Source organism: Physeter macrocephalus, chromosome 19 (genome assembly GCF_002837175.3).
Source record: "Physeter macrocephalus isolate SW-GA chromosome 19, ASM283717v5, whole genome shotgun sequence".
Classification (NCBI taxonomy): domain Eukaryota; kingdom Metazoa; phylum Chordata; class Mammalia; order Artiodactyla; family Physeteridae; genus Physeter; species Physeter macrocephalus.
The window spans coordinates 64311841-64326529 of NC_041232.1; the positions used below are offsets into that span (position 1 = coordinate 64311841).

At 38.0% G+C, this 14689-nt stretch overlaps 1 protein-coding gene across 3 annotated transcripts in view; it reads right to left on the reverse strand.

Annotated features, from left to right (window-relative positions):
• CFAP53 (cilia and flagella associated protein 53) overlaps window positions 1-14608 on the reverse strand; it is a 77474-nt gene extending 62866 nt beyond the window's left edge. Inside the window, exons 1-4 of one of the 3 annotated variants that reach the window (XM_028480141.2) lie at window positions 13665-13724; window positions 10739-11032; window positions 9618-9847; window positions 8932-9105 (exon numbers count right to left, since the gene is read on the reverse strand). In XM_028480141.2, coding sequence (XP_028335942.1) covers window positions 8932-9105; window positions 9618-9847; window positions 10739-10744 — 410 coding nt within the window. In that variant the 5' untranslated portion in view covers window positions 10745-11032; window positions 13665-13724. Of the gene's footprint in view, window positions 1-8931; window positions 9106-9617; window positions 9848-10738; window positions 11732-13664 lie in introns of those variants that run through there. The other 2 variants (XM_024132193.3, XM_028480140.2) reach the window with 2 other exon arrangements.
• Between the last annotated feature and the right edge of the window lie 81 nt (window positions 14609-14689).

The following is a 14689-nucleotide window of genomic DNA, read 5'->3' on the forward strand; positions in this document are numbered from 1 at the left end:
ATGGATAAAGAAGATGTGGCACATATATACAATGGAATATTAGCCATAAAAAGAAATGAAATTGAGTTATTTATAGTGAGGTGGATGGACCTAGAGTCTGTCATACAGAGTGAAGTAAGTCAGAAAGAGAAAAACAAATACCATATGCTAACACATATATATGGAATCTAAAAAAGAAAAAAGTGGTTCTGAAGAAACTAGTGGCAGGACAGGAATAAAGATGCAGACATAGAGAATGGACTCAAGGACACAGGGAGGAGGAAGGGTAAGCTGGGATGAAGTGAGAGAGTGGCATGGACATATATACACTACCAAATGTAAAATAGATAGCTAGTGGGAAGCAGCTGAATAGCACAGGGAGATTAGCTCAGTGCTTTGTGACCACCTAGAGGGGTGGGATAGGCAGGGTGGGAGGGAGATGCAAGAGGGAGGGGATATAGGGATATATGTATACGTATAGCTGATTCACTTTCTTATACAGCAGAAACTAACACAACATTATAAAGCAATTATACTCCAACAAAGATGTTAAAAAAAAAGAGTGGCTATCATCAAAAAGAACATAAATAACAATGTTGGCAATGATGTTGCACTATTGGTAGCAATGTAAATTAGTGCAGCCACTGTGGAAAACAGCATGAAGGTTTCTCTGAAAAGTAAAAACAGAACTACCATATGACCCAGCAATTCCAGTCCTGGGTACATATCCAAAAATAAAAAAACAAACACTAATTCAAAAGGACACACACACCAAAATGTTCATAGTAGCATTATTTATAAATGTCAAGATATGGAGGCAACCTAAGTGTCCATTAACAGATGAATAGATAAAGAAGATATGGCATATATATACAATGGAATACTACTCAGCCATAAAAAAGAATGACATTTTGCCATTTGCAGCAACATGGATGGACTTGGAGAGCATTATGCTAAGTGAAATAAGTCAAACAGAGAATTACAAATACTGTATGATATCACTTACATGTGGAATCCAAAAAAATACAAGAAACTAATGAATATAACAAAAAAGAAGCAGACTCACAGATATAGAGAACAAACTAGTGGTTACCAGTGGGGAGAGGGAAGGGAGGAAAGGCAATACAGGGGTAGGGGATTTAAAAAGTTTTTTTCATGATGTACCAACTTTTTCTCTGTGAAAGACACCGCCAAGAGGAAAAAAAAACAAGCTACAGACTAGGAAAAAATACTTTGAAACCACATATCCTACAAAGGACTCATATCTGGAATATACAAAGAATTTTCAAAACTTAACAGCTAATCCAATTAGAAAATGGGAAAAGATATGAAGAGACACTTCACCAAATTGAATGTACACATGGCAAATAAGCATATGAAAAGTTGTTCAACAACACCACCCATTAGGGAAATGCCAGTAAAGGTGGCAATGAGATATCATTACACACCTGTGCTCTAATAGTGACAGTATGAAAAGCTGGCAAAGATATGGAAAAACTTAATCTTTTACACATTACTGGTAGAAATATAAAATCGTACGGCCACACTGGAAAACAATTTGTCAGTTTTGTACAAAATTAAGCATACATGTAAGACCCAGCATATGGCAATTATCCTAGAGAAAGGAAAACTTATGTTCACACAAATATCTGTACACAAATGTTCATATCAGATTCATTCATAATAGTTAAAAACTAGAGACAATCAAAATGTACTGCAATAAGTGAATGGTTTATAGTTTAAGTGAATGGTTTATAGTTAAGTGAATGGTTTAAGTACATCCATGCAATGGAATACTACTCAGCAATAAAAAGGACAAACTATTGATACATGCAGCAATTTGGATGAACCTCAAAGGCAATTCACTGACTGAAAAAAGCCAATTTTGAAAGATCACATATCATATGATTCCATTTATATAAAATTCTTGAAATGATGACATTATGGAGACAGAAAAGGGATTAGAAGTTGCCTGAGGTTAGGAATGATGGGGGTGACAGTGGTGGTTGTGACTATAAAGGGGAGCACAAGGAGACCTTTGTGGTGATGGAACAGTTCTGTATCTTGATTGTGGTGGGGGATTAGATGGATCTACACATGTGATAAAATGGCACAGAATTATATACATACATTATACCAATGTCAATTTCCTTGTAGGATATTGTGTTATAGTTACATAAGATATAACCATTGGGGGAAACTGGGACTGTAAGAATACATGAGATTTTTGTACTATCTTTGCAATTTCTATGAATATATAATTATTTAAAAATAAAAAAATTTTAAATCACTGATTATCTTGTCACTGTTATTCATTTCATTTCATTTCACTATTATTACTGAAAATAATTTTGTTGTTTAGAAGACTTGGAGCAATAAAAATGACCCGTTCTAGGGTGTCAAATATTCTAGGTATGCCACTGAATATACCTAGAAGAAATGAATGTGCTTGTCCACCAGAAGACACGTACAAGAATGTCCACAGCAGCTTTATTTAAAAGAATAAACTGGAAATAACTGAAATGCTTATAACCTGGAAGATGAATAAATTGTGGTATATTCACACAATGGAATACTAAAAGGAAGAAGAGGGGAAAGGAGAGGAAGAGGAAAAATTTCATCTCACTTTATGTATACATTAAAGCCTCAATTATATTTTCAGTAATGGGGCCTGATTTAGCATCCTTGATCAAAATTTAACACTGCCCCTTCACCCTTATCATGAATTAAAACTGTATTTGCTGCTCTGTATTAAAGAGTTGGTGGTATTACATTAAAAACACTGAAAACAGTTGGATTTCAAATGAATTATGGTAGTCTCCCTTATCCACCATTTCACTTTCTACAGTTTCTATTACCCACAATCAACTGTGGTCTGAAAACATTATATGGAAAACTCCAGAAATAAACAATTCATAAGTTTTTCAAATGCACTCTGTTCTAAGTAGCGTAATGAAATTTTGCACCCACTTGGGATCTTCAACCGTCAACATTTTCTGCTCCTGACATCAACCATCAACATCGTCATGGATCAATGATCCAGGATCACCCGAAGCAGGTGATCCTGCTTCTGACGTGTGGTCAGAAGGCCAGTAGCCTAATGCTACATCACAACATCTACATCATTCACTTCACTTAATCTTACTTATCACATAGACATTTTATCATCTCACATCATCACAAGAAGAAGGGTGAGTACAGTACAATAAGATATTTTGAGACAGAGAGACAGACCACATTCACGAATTTTATTACAGTATATTGTTATAACTGTTCTATTTCATTATTGTTGTTAATCTCTGACTGTGCCTAATTTATAAATTAAACTTTATCATAGGTCTGTATGTATTGGAAAAAACATAGTATATACAGAATTTGGTACTCGCCCCAGTTTCAGACATTTACTGGGGATGGAAGGGGGGCTACTGTATATTGTTGCAGGATATAACTGTTTCTTCAAAAATTCTAATAATTCATCTAACTAGCAAGTTATACAATTTGAAGTTGTATACTTAGTTATATAAGATCTCTCTATGAAATCTGTAAAAATTGTTACCAAATTAATACGTATATTAAGAGCACAAACCACTTATGAAACTTCATTTTTATTACTGTGTCAAAAAACATTTACTAGAGAGTGGAAAATATATTAATGGTCCATTGAAATTCACTTCCCAGTGTCCCCTTTGCCCCTTATAGCATCTTCTCCTCTAGCAGCCAGTAGAGAGAATCCAGATCCTGCCAAAGACAGGATGTGAGGCTATGCTTTACATACACTCGCGAGAACAAGAAGTGTAGAGCAGGTGCATCCATAGAAAAGGTCTGAGAAAGGTCTCAGAATCCCTAGCCGGGCTGATTGGTGACGGTATTTCTCTCCTGAGGCCAGCTAGTAAAAACTGGAGGGGGTAAATACTTCTTTAAATGCAAAGACAGCAACACAAGACTTTGAAGCATACAAAAAAATCAAGGAAACATACACCAACAAAGGAACACGGTGATTTTCTAATAACCAATCCTAAAGAAATAAAGCTCTACGAATTACCTAATGAAGAATTCCAAACAATTGTTTTAAGGAAGGTTGGTAAGCTACAAGAGAACACAGATAGACAATGCAACAAAATCAGGAAAACAACACAGGAACAAAATGAGAAATTCAACAGAGATAGAAATCATCAAAAAGAACCAAACAGAAATTCCGGAGCTCAAGAATTCAATGAATGAAATGAAAAATCCAACAGACAGCATCAACATCAGGCGTGAACAAACAAAACAGAGGAAAAAATCTGAGAACTCAAAGACAGGTAATTTGAAATTATCTAGTCAGAGTGTCTGAATGGATAAAAAACAAGATCCAACAATATGCTGCTTACAAGAGACTTGCTTCAGCGTTAAGGATACACATACCTTTAAAGTGAAGGGATGGAGAAAAAGATATTTCATGCAAGTAGAAACCAAAAGAGAGCAGAGGTAGCTACACTTATGTTAGATAAAATACACTTTAACTCAAAAGCTGTAATAAGAGACAAAGAAAGTCATTATATAATGATAAAAGGGTCAATTCATCAAGAGGATATAACAATTATAAATATAGATTCATCCCTTGGTATGTGCAGGGGATTTGTTTGAGGACCTGCTGCAGATACCAAAACCCACAGATGCTCAAGTCCTGTAGTCAGCCCTCCACATCCCTGGTTCCACATCTGCGAATTCAACTAATCCCGGATCATGTAGTACTGCATTTATTGAAAAAACCACATTTAAGTGGACCTGCAGAGTTCACATCTGTGTTATTCAAGGGGTCATCTGTATATGCACCCAACATGAGAGCACACAAATATGTTAAGCAAATATTAACAGATATCAAAGGAGAAACAGACAGCAGTGCAGTAATAGTAGGGGACTTCAATACTCCACTTTCAACAGTGCATAGATCATCCAGACAGAAAATCAGTAAGGAAACACTGGATTGAACCATACTTTAGATCAAATGCACCTAACAGACATACACAGAACATTCCATCTAATAGCAGCAGAATACACATTCTTCTCAAGTACACATGGAACATTCTCCAGGATAGATCACATGCTAGGTCACAAAAAAGTCTTAACAGATTTAAAAAGATTAAAATCATATAAGTATCTTTTCTGACCACAATGGCATGAAACTAGAAACCAAACACCAGAAGAAAGCTGGAAAATTAACAAATATGTGGAAATTAAACAACACACTCCTGAATAACCAATGGGTCAAAGAAGAAATGAAAAGGGAAATCAAAAAATATCTTAGGGGCTTCCCTGGTGGCGCAGTGGTTGCGCGTCCGCCTGCCGATGCAGGGGAACCGGGTTCACGCCCCGGTCTGGGAGGATCCCACATGCCGCGGAGCGGCTGGGCCCGTGAGCCATGGCCGCTGAGCCTGCGCGTCCGGAGCCTGTGCTCCGCAACGGTAGAGGCCACGACAGAGGGAGGCCCGCATACCACACACACACACAAAATATCTTAAATGAAAACAGAAATACAACATACCCAAACTTATGGGATGCAACAAAAGCAGCTTTAAGAGGGAAGTTTATAGCAATAAACACCTATATTAAGAGAAAAGAAAGAGCTCAAATAAACAACCTGACTTTAAACCTCAAGGAACGATAAAAAGAACAAACTAAGCCCAAAGTAAGCAGAAGGAAGAAAATAACAAAGATCAGGGCAGAAATAAATGAAATAGAGACTAGAAAAATGATAAAACATATCAATGAAACTAAAGCTGGTTTTTTGAAAAGATAAACAAAATTGACAACCTTTAGCTGGACTAGCTAAGGAAAAAAAGAGAGAAAACTTGAATAAATAAAATCAGAAATGAAAGAGGAAACATTACAACTGATACTGCAGTAATACAAGGGATCATGAGAGACTATTACGAACAATTATATGCAAACAAATTAGATAATCTAAAAAATGGATAAATTCCTAGACACATATAAACTACCAAGGCTGAATCACGACAAAATAGAAAATCTGAAAAGACCAATAATGAGTAAGGAGATTGAACCAGTAATCAAAAATCTTCCAATAAAGAAAAGTCCAGGACCAGATGTTTTCACTGGTGAGTTCTACCAAATCCTCCAAAAAAATTGAAGAAAACACTTCCAATATCCCTGAATAACACAGATGCAAAAATCCTCAATATAATATTAGCACAGCAAATTTAACAGCACATTAAAATAATGAGATACCATGATCAAGTGGAATTTATCCTTGGGATGTAAGGATGGTTCAACATATGCAAATCAATAAATGTGATATACCACATTAACAGAATGAAGGATAAAAATTATATGATCATCTTAATACAGAAAAAGGTTTGACAAATTCACGATAAAAAAAAAACTCTCAACAAATTATGTATAGAAGGAATGTAGCTCAACACAATAAAGGCCATATATAACAAGTGCACAGCTAACATCATGCTCAAAAGTAGAAAACTGAAGGCTTTTCCTCTAAAATCAGGGATAAGACAAGGGTGCCCACTCTTGCCACTTGTATTCAACATAGTACTGGAAATCCTAGCCAGAGCAATTAGGCAAGAAAAAGAAATAAAAGACATCCAAAATGAAAAGGAAGAAGTAAAATTATCCGTTTGCAGATGACATGATCTTGCATATAGAAAACCCTAAAGACTCCATCAAAAACTGTTAGAACTAATCAATGAATTCAGTAAAACTATAGGATTTGAAATCAACAAACAAAATCAGTTACATTTTTTACACTAAAAATGAACTATCTGAAAGAGAAATTAAGAAAACAATCCCTTTTGCAATAGTTTCAAAAGCAATAAAATACGAAAGAATAAATTTAACCAAGGAGGTTAAAGATCTGTACACTGAAAATTATGAGACACTGATGAAAGAAAATGGAGACTCAAATAAATGGAAAGATATCCTTTGTCCCTTGGGTTGGAAGAATTAATATTTTTTAAATGTCCATACTGGGGCTTCCCTGGTGGCGCAGTGGTTAAGAATCCACCTGCCAATGTAGTAGACACAGGTTCGAGCCCTGGTCTGGGAAGATCCCACATGCCACAGAGCAACTAAGCCCGTGAGCCACAATTACTGAAGCCCATCCACCCTAGAGACCATGCTGCGCAACAAGAGAAGCCACCACAATGAGAAGCCTGTGCACCACAATGAAGAGTAGCCCCCGCTCGCCACAACTAGAGAAAGCCCGCACACAGCAACGAAGACCCAACGCAGCCAAAAATAAATAAACAAGATAAATAAATAAATAAATAAATAAATTTTTTAAAAAATGTCCATACTACGCAAAGTGATCTACAGGTTCAGTGCAATCCCTATCCAAATTCCAATGGCATTTTCACGAAACAGAAAAAGAAAAATCCCCAAATTCCAACTGAATTACAAAAGACCCTGAATAGCCAAAGCAATCTTGAGAAAGAAGAACAAAGCTGGAAGCATCACACCCTTGATTTCCAACTATATTACAAAGCTATCATAATCAAAACAGTATGGTAGCTGCATAAATACAGATGCATAGACCAGTGGAACAGAATAGAGGGCCCAGAAATAAATCCAGGCATATATGGTCAACCAATCTTTTACAAGGAGGCCAAGAACACACAATGATGAAAGGATAGTCTCTTCAATAAACAATCTTGGCAAAACTGGATATCTACATGCAAAAGAATGAAATTGCATCCCTATATACACCATTCAAAAAAATTAACTCAAAATGGATTAAAAATTTAAACATAAGACCTGAAACTGTAAAACACATAGAAGAAAACATAGGGAAAAAGCTCCTTGACATTGGTCTTGACAACGATTTTTCAGATATGACACTAAAAGCAAAGGCAACAAAATGAAAAATAAACCAGTAGGACTATATCCAATTAAAAAGCTTCTGCACAGCAATAGAAACAATCAACAAAACAAAAAGGCAACCAACAGAATGGGAGAGAATATTTTCAAACCATATATCTGTTAAGGGTTAATATCTAAAATACATAAGAAACTCACTTTACTCAATAGCAGAAAAAAAACCCACCAAATAATCTGACTAAAAAAATAAGCAAAAGTCCTGAATAGACATTTTCCAAGAAGACATACAGCCAACAAGTGTGTGAAAACATCACTAATCACCAGAAAAATGCAAATCAGAACCACAATGAGATATGACCTCACACCTGTTCAGATGACTATTGTAAAAAAGACAAGAGGTGACAAGTGTCTGCAAGGATGTGGAGAAAAGGACACCTTTGTACACTGTTGGTGGGAATATAAATTGGTATCGCCATTCTGAAAAACAATATGGAGATCCCTCAAAAAATTAAAACCAGAACTACCATATGGAAACAAATTAAGTGTCCATTGACGTATGAATGGATAAAGAAAGTATGAAATGGAATATTATTCAGCATAAAAAAGAAAATTCTGCCATTTGAGACATGGATGAACCTGGAGGATATAATACTAAGTGACATAAGCCGGACAGAGAAAGACAAGTACTGTATGATCTCACTAAATGTGGAATCTAAGAAAAAAAAGTTGAACATACAGAAACAGAGAGTAGAATGCTGGTTCTCAGGGGTTATGGGGTGGGAGAAATCTGAACATATTGGTCAAAGGATATAAAATTTCAGTTGTAAGATGAATGAATAAGTTTTGGGGATCTAATGTACAGTATGGTGACTACAGGCAATAATACTGTATTATATACTTGAAATATGCTAAGAGAGTGAATCTTATGCATTCTCACCACAAAACAAACAAAACTCCTCAGTATCTGCATTATGCAATGATGTATATATAATTAACAAGACTTAAAGGTACAACTACTGTGTATACCCTCTTAAGGATACACTTTACTGTAGTTAGCTTTCCTAAATAATCTTTAATATGCCAACTTCAGATTCTGTGTGTGTGTTTTTCTGATATCATTACCTGAATTGCTGGTCTAGCTTTTCAGCCACAAAATCCTGTCTCTCTTTTTCTTTCTTCTCTCTTAATAATCTGATTTTCTCTCTCATTCTATCTTTTTTCTCCTCAATTGTTTCTTCTTGCAATTGCATTTCAATAAAATATTCATTTTCTTCTGATGCTAAAAGTTCACGTAACCTAAGTTCACAAAACAAAATGACAACAGAAAAGGAAATTAAAACTATCATGCCACATGTACCATTTCACTAACTGATTTTTATTTTGTTAAATCTGATTTCAGAAGTACACATTCAGTCATAAATTTTGTAAGAAGGAAAAATCATTACAGTATTCCATAAAATAAGACTAGTTGCCATTTAAAGCAATTTAAAGCAAAGATACTAATCTATGCCATGTTTTATTTGATCACATACAGATGAGATATGTAATGTATATCTTCAACAAAAAAGCAAAATGAGATTTTAATTAAAAATAAAGGAATTTGAAACAATATGTTCTTTTGCTTTCTATCAAACATAGGTTATCACAAGTGAAAATAGAAATAAGCAATAGCTATTTGTTTGGTAGGAATACGCATAGCTCAGCCATGATCCCTACTGTAAAAATTCACTTGATTTTTGATTGATCAATCTCAAACTGTGGTTTTAGGAATGTTTCAGAGTCTGAATCAGCTGGTTTACGAGCCTTACTTATTTCGTCTTTCTTCAGTATTGATGCTAAACCCTTGCATGGCATCCTTGACTCTTGCTTTCACAAGACTGTCCACAAACTTGCGGTCATTGTGCTGGTCCCACTCAGCTTTCAAGCGATCCCGCTCGTTTGACTTAATTGAAGCCAAAATAGCATGATGCTTCTGATGGCTGCGTCGGATTCTTTCCAGATGATGCTCAGTCCCTTGGCCTTTGGGAGGCTTGGCTCTCTGAAAACAAATAGCAACTATCACTTATTACAGACCCAAAATCAATTGCATCTTTTCAATTAATCATGACCTCCACCAATACTCATATTAATCAAAACTTGGTATATAAAACTAATACATCCTGCTACAACCGCAAACAACTTAGGTGCCTAAGATGTGACTTGTTTGATTCTTTGAACCTATACCTAAGATGTCATCAGATCAGTCTCAAATATTTCTCAAATGCCATTTGAGTAAAAGTTCATGGAATTATAAAGTTAAAAATTTGAACAGGGCTCCAGAGATTACCTAGTCAATAGATAATTGACTAGATAATCTCTGGATTATCTAGATAAGTTATAACTTAACAATAGATAAGTTACTTGCTCAAAGTGCTTTAAATAGTTAGGGCAGAACTGGATAGAACAAGAATTAGAGATCTTCTAATTCCTGACCTTGATCTTGCCACCAACTATCCCACATTGTTTCTCAGGGGTGGACAACATAGTTACCAACATAAAAATTCTTTCAATTAAAAGACTACTATCTAAGTATAAGGATATATCAATATATAACGAGTTGTGACAATGAAAAACCCTTTACTAAGAAGGAAGTAAGGAAGATAGAAAGGGAGGGAGGGAAAGAAGGAAAAGAAAAGGGAAAAAAAAAAAAAACCACCCTAGTGGTAGAACTTTTTTTCCTATTTCTATTGTGCCCAGAAGTTTAATGTAAGAGCTGTGCTCCTGACATTTTGGGGTAAATTGAATTTCTGTAAATATGTTCATTTTATACAAACTTCCACCAGAAAGTTGGAAATGCATACATCATTGTGAATACATACTGACACATTTAATAAAATCATAAGGACTATATCTTTTTCATTTCTGTATTCCTAGCAATGAACATGCCTACCAGCATCAGGTTCTCAATATGAATGGGAAAGATGAATGAATGAAACAATGTTTATGGGTGGGCTTGATGTGACTCCTGCTCCTCCTGGGCCACCATGAAATCCATGGTCTTGAGCTTTGTGTTTTCAGCCAGTTTTATCAAATCATCCTTAGGTGAGTAGTGAGACTCTGGTGTGCTGATTCACAGTAACAAAACTTTTAACTCATGTGGCAGAGTCAATCTGATCATTTACACTTAGAACAGCACTGTCAGGATTACCAGAATACTGGCATTGGGACTTGGTAAGGGAACCTCCTAGGGAAAGAAAATCAACATTTGAAGATAACTTTATGAAAAGATTCAGGGCTCAGGGTACATGTACCTAGATTAGTTGAACAAGATAATACCAAAGCTGAGGTAGGTTGGAGACAAAAGACGATGTTGAGGGTTACATCATGGGAAGTAGCTAATTCGTATCCAAATTATTTAGAGCCTAGATTTAGTTAACAAACTACTGTTCTCTAATATATAAAACATTTTATGTATGTGGATTCAGTGACAACAAAGCAGAGCTGGGTCAAGACTGCACCCTGGGCACGATATACATAGGAACCAAGCTCCCAGTAGACAGATGGGCTGAGAACAGGAACCAAGCACCAAGGTCATCAGGAATCAATTGTCAAATTGTCAGGGCAAGAACCAGGTTCTGAGGTACATTTTGACTGAAGAAGGGGATGGGGGTGGAGGGCGGTGAGAAACAGCCTGAGCAGTAGCTGGGGATTAGGAAGCCCTTTAAGGCTTGGGCATCCTGTGTAGGACCTTGTGGTCAGGAAGGACCCTATCTCTGGATGAACAGGTATGATCTGGAGTTCTCTAACAACAAGGTGGTGCCAATCCATGCAGAGTCTTAGCATTAGATAATCAAAATCTGTCCTGTTTAACAGAAATATAATATAAACCAGATATGTAATTTAATAACATTTTCTAATAGCTGTATTTTAAAAAGTAAAAAGAAACAGGGGAAATTAATTTTAATAATATATTTTTATTTAAACAATATATCCAAAATATTATCATTTCAACATGTGACTCTATGCATACTTCAAGTGCTCAAAAGCCATTTGTGGCTAGTGGCCACCATAATGGACACTGCAACTCTTAAACCATGCTAAATTCAGAACAAAGGGTTTAATAACTACTCTGTACTTTCAAGGTCACTGAAGGCTTTTGTTACTGCAACATCTCAAATTAGTTTCTACTATTACAGTTTACAGTTTAATGTCTTAAAGAATGATGTCTTACAGCCTAGGTTTAATTCTGGCCTCTACTGATTACTAATTGTGTGATCTTGAGCAAGTTACTTAATCTGTTTAAGTCTCAGTTTTCTCACCTGTCAAAATGAGCAAAATAAATGTCCTCCTAAAAAATTATTTCAAGAAGTAAATAACTGGGTCCCTAGGAGGCACTCACCAAATAGCCGCTCCTTTTGCTTCTCCATTACTTCAGACATTTCATCTTTCACCACCTTCTCCTGGAGGAATTGTTTAGCATCCAAGTCTCATCTCTGGTAGCTTTAATTCTTCTCCCACCACAACTCTGCAACCTCTAACATCCACACTTCTTATCACACTCTGACAGCTGAGACACACCAGCTCTGACCTCTTCCTTTTCCTCTTTATTCTTCTATAAACTTAAAGTATTCAATAGGCCTGCTTCTCTGGTTTGGTGGTAATTTGGTGGAACAGAAATCCTTATTGGTTCCCAACACAAGTAATATCACCTGACCAATGGCCCAGCCCCTGAGCTCAGTGTTCACATACAGAACCCAAAGTACATCGATTTCTGTCCCTCATAAAGTCTGTCTATGGTGATCACCTTGAACCGTACAGACTGTAAAAGACTCCACTCTACTGATTTCCAAACCCAGATCCTACAGTCCCTGGACCTAAAGAAGAGGGAGCATTGAGAACTGCTATGTGCACTATGGAGCATAATAAAACCGCACCCTTTATTATCTCTGATCTTTCCTCCACAATGTTCCAACACAGACAATATAGCACATCATTATCTACTGTGTTAACCTTTGATGGTTTTGTGCATGAGCAAGTTGTTTCTGCAGTTAGATGATAAGCAACGTGAAGGCAGGGATCAGACTTCTAAAGAAGGGTAAACCTCCCAGGGTCACTGTATTCACCCCTGTATTTTCCACAGAGCTGTGCACACAGCAGGGGCTCAAGTAATACCTCTATAATTGCCTACCTACACGTGGTTTTCTAGCCTGTAGAAACCAGTGTGTAGAAACAAAGGAATGCAGGTGCATGGACCAAGTGTCTGGGGTTCTGAGCAGGACCTATCAAACTCTGCAGCAGGCAGCATTCCCCTGGCCTCCTACCACCTCCCCTGCCTTAAAGGAAACCAACCTCCTATTCCCAGGCCTGCAGGGACGCTTCTGTTATGATTGAGTCAGCAAAGGAAGGGCTCTATAACCACTCACAACCCCTCACAGCCCAATACTCCTTCAACAGACGATTTTCCTAGGCGTGTAGAACTAGCCCAAGACCGTACAGCTGCATCACTGCCAACCCAGACCCCAGATTTCCTGCCGCCTGACCCAGCACCGTTTCCTTGACACACACTCCGCATTGCAAGGGGACGACCTCTTTCAGCAGTCTGGGAAGACTGAAAACCCTCAAGACCTCAAGTGGTGTTTCTCCGAATACAGAAAGTAAATATTATATGACGCGGGGAGTTAGGGGGTAGGGAGGGACCGAGTACGAGAGCTGGGCAAGAGACCTTATCCTTCCCTCTTTCAAAATGCAAGCTGCTGCATCAAACACCTGCTTCCCTCGAGAGAGCCCCTGCTGGGGGCCAGGATGGGCTGCGCTGGGCGCTGAGTTGTGGGAGACGCAGAAAGCGGTAGGGTCCCGCACACACATCCCGTGCTTACCACGATCACCACTTTGGGAGTGGGGCCCTTAACCTCTCGCTGTACGATGCCAAATCGCTGGCTGTACATTTTCGAGTCCCCTCGGCTTGGGGGCGGCTCCCGCCGCGGTTCCCCAACCACAGCGACCTGAGGGACCAGATTCCGCGACGCAGAGGTCCGGTTGCCATGGTGCGCCTCGCGGGGCTCGGGGCAGGTGAGTGGGGCGGAAGTTGGTCCCGTCACCATGGTGACCATAGACGCCGGCACTCACGACTTCCTCTGGGAGTGGGAAAGCTGAGTCTGCGCAGTCCTCACCCCGCCCTTGGCCGGGCCTCCCACCGACCTCGCTCCCTTCTTCTAGGGTTCATCAAATAGCAGAAAAAGCGCCTCCTTAACCCGAAGTGAAGTCGAAGATCTAACTACATTCCAATTGACTTTTCTCTTTATATCTTGTAATCGGTCTAAAAGCATGAGAAACGTTAGTGGGCTCTCTAAGTTAATCTTCATGACATAAATCATCACAAGACAACCTTATTCGCGTAGTTCTTTACAGGAATTTACAAGGTATTTTCACACATAAAACCTCTGAGCCTCACAAATATAAGATTGATGGAACAGCGGGTATTATCCTCATTTTACAGCTAAAACAAAGCTGAGAGAGCCTGTTTTGTCAGCCAACTCAACCAGTAATGATAAATTTGTTAATAAAATCAGGAAACCGGGGCTTAGACTTGAGGTACCCTAGGATGGGGGGCAATCAGATGGGCTGGTACGGCAGTGACACGACCTGGCTGGGCACAATAAAAACTAGGGCCAGGGGTAGGATGTGGATTCGAATTGCAGGTGATCGGGCTCTGAGATTCCGGATCCCAGGCAGGAAAACAACACAGGTCAGGAAACCTAGAAGGGATCCTCAGCACAGGTGGAGACCACAGCTGTACTTCTGGTCAAGAGCAAGGTGGTAGTTAATACCTAAAAGCCAAATAACACTTTGGTACTCTTTCTATAGTGGGGATGAACATAGAACTATCACTACAACACAAAAA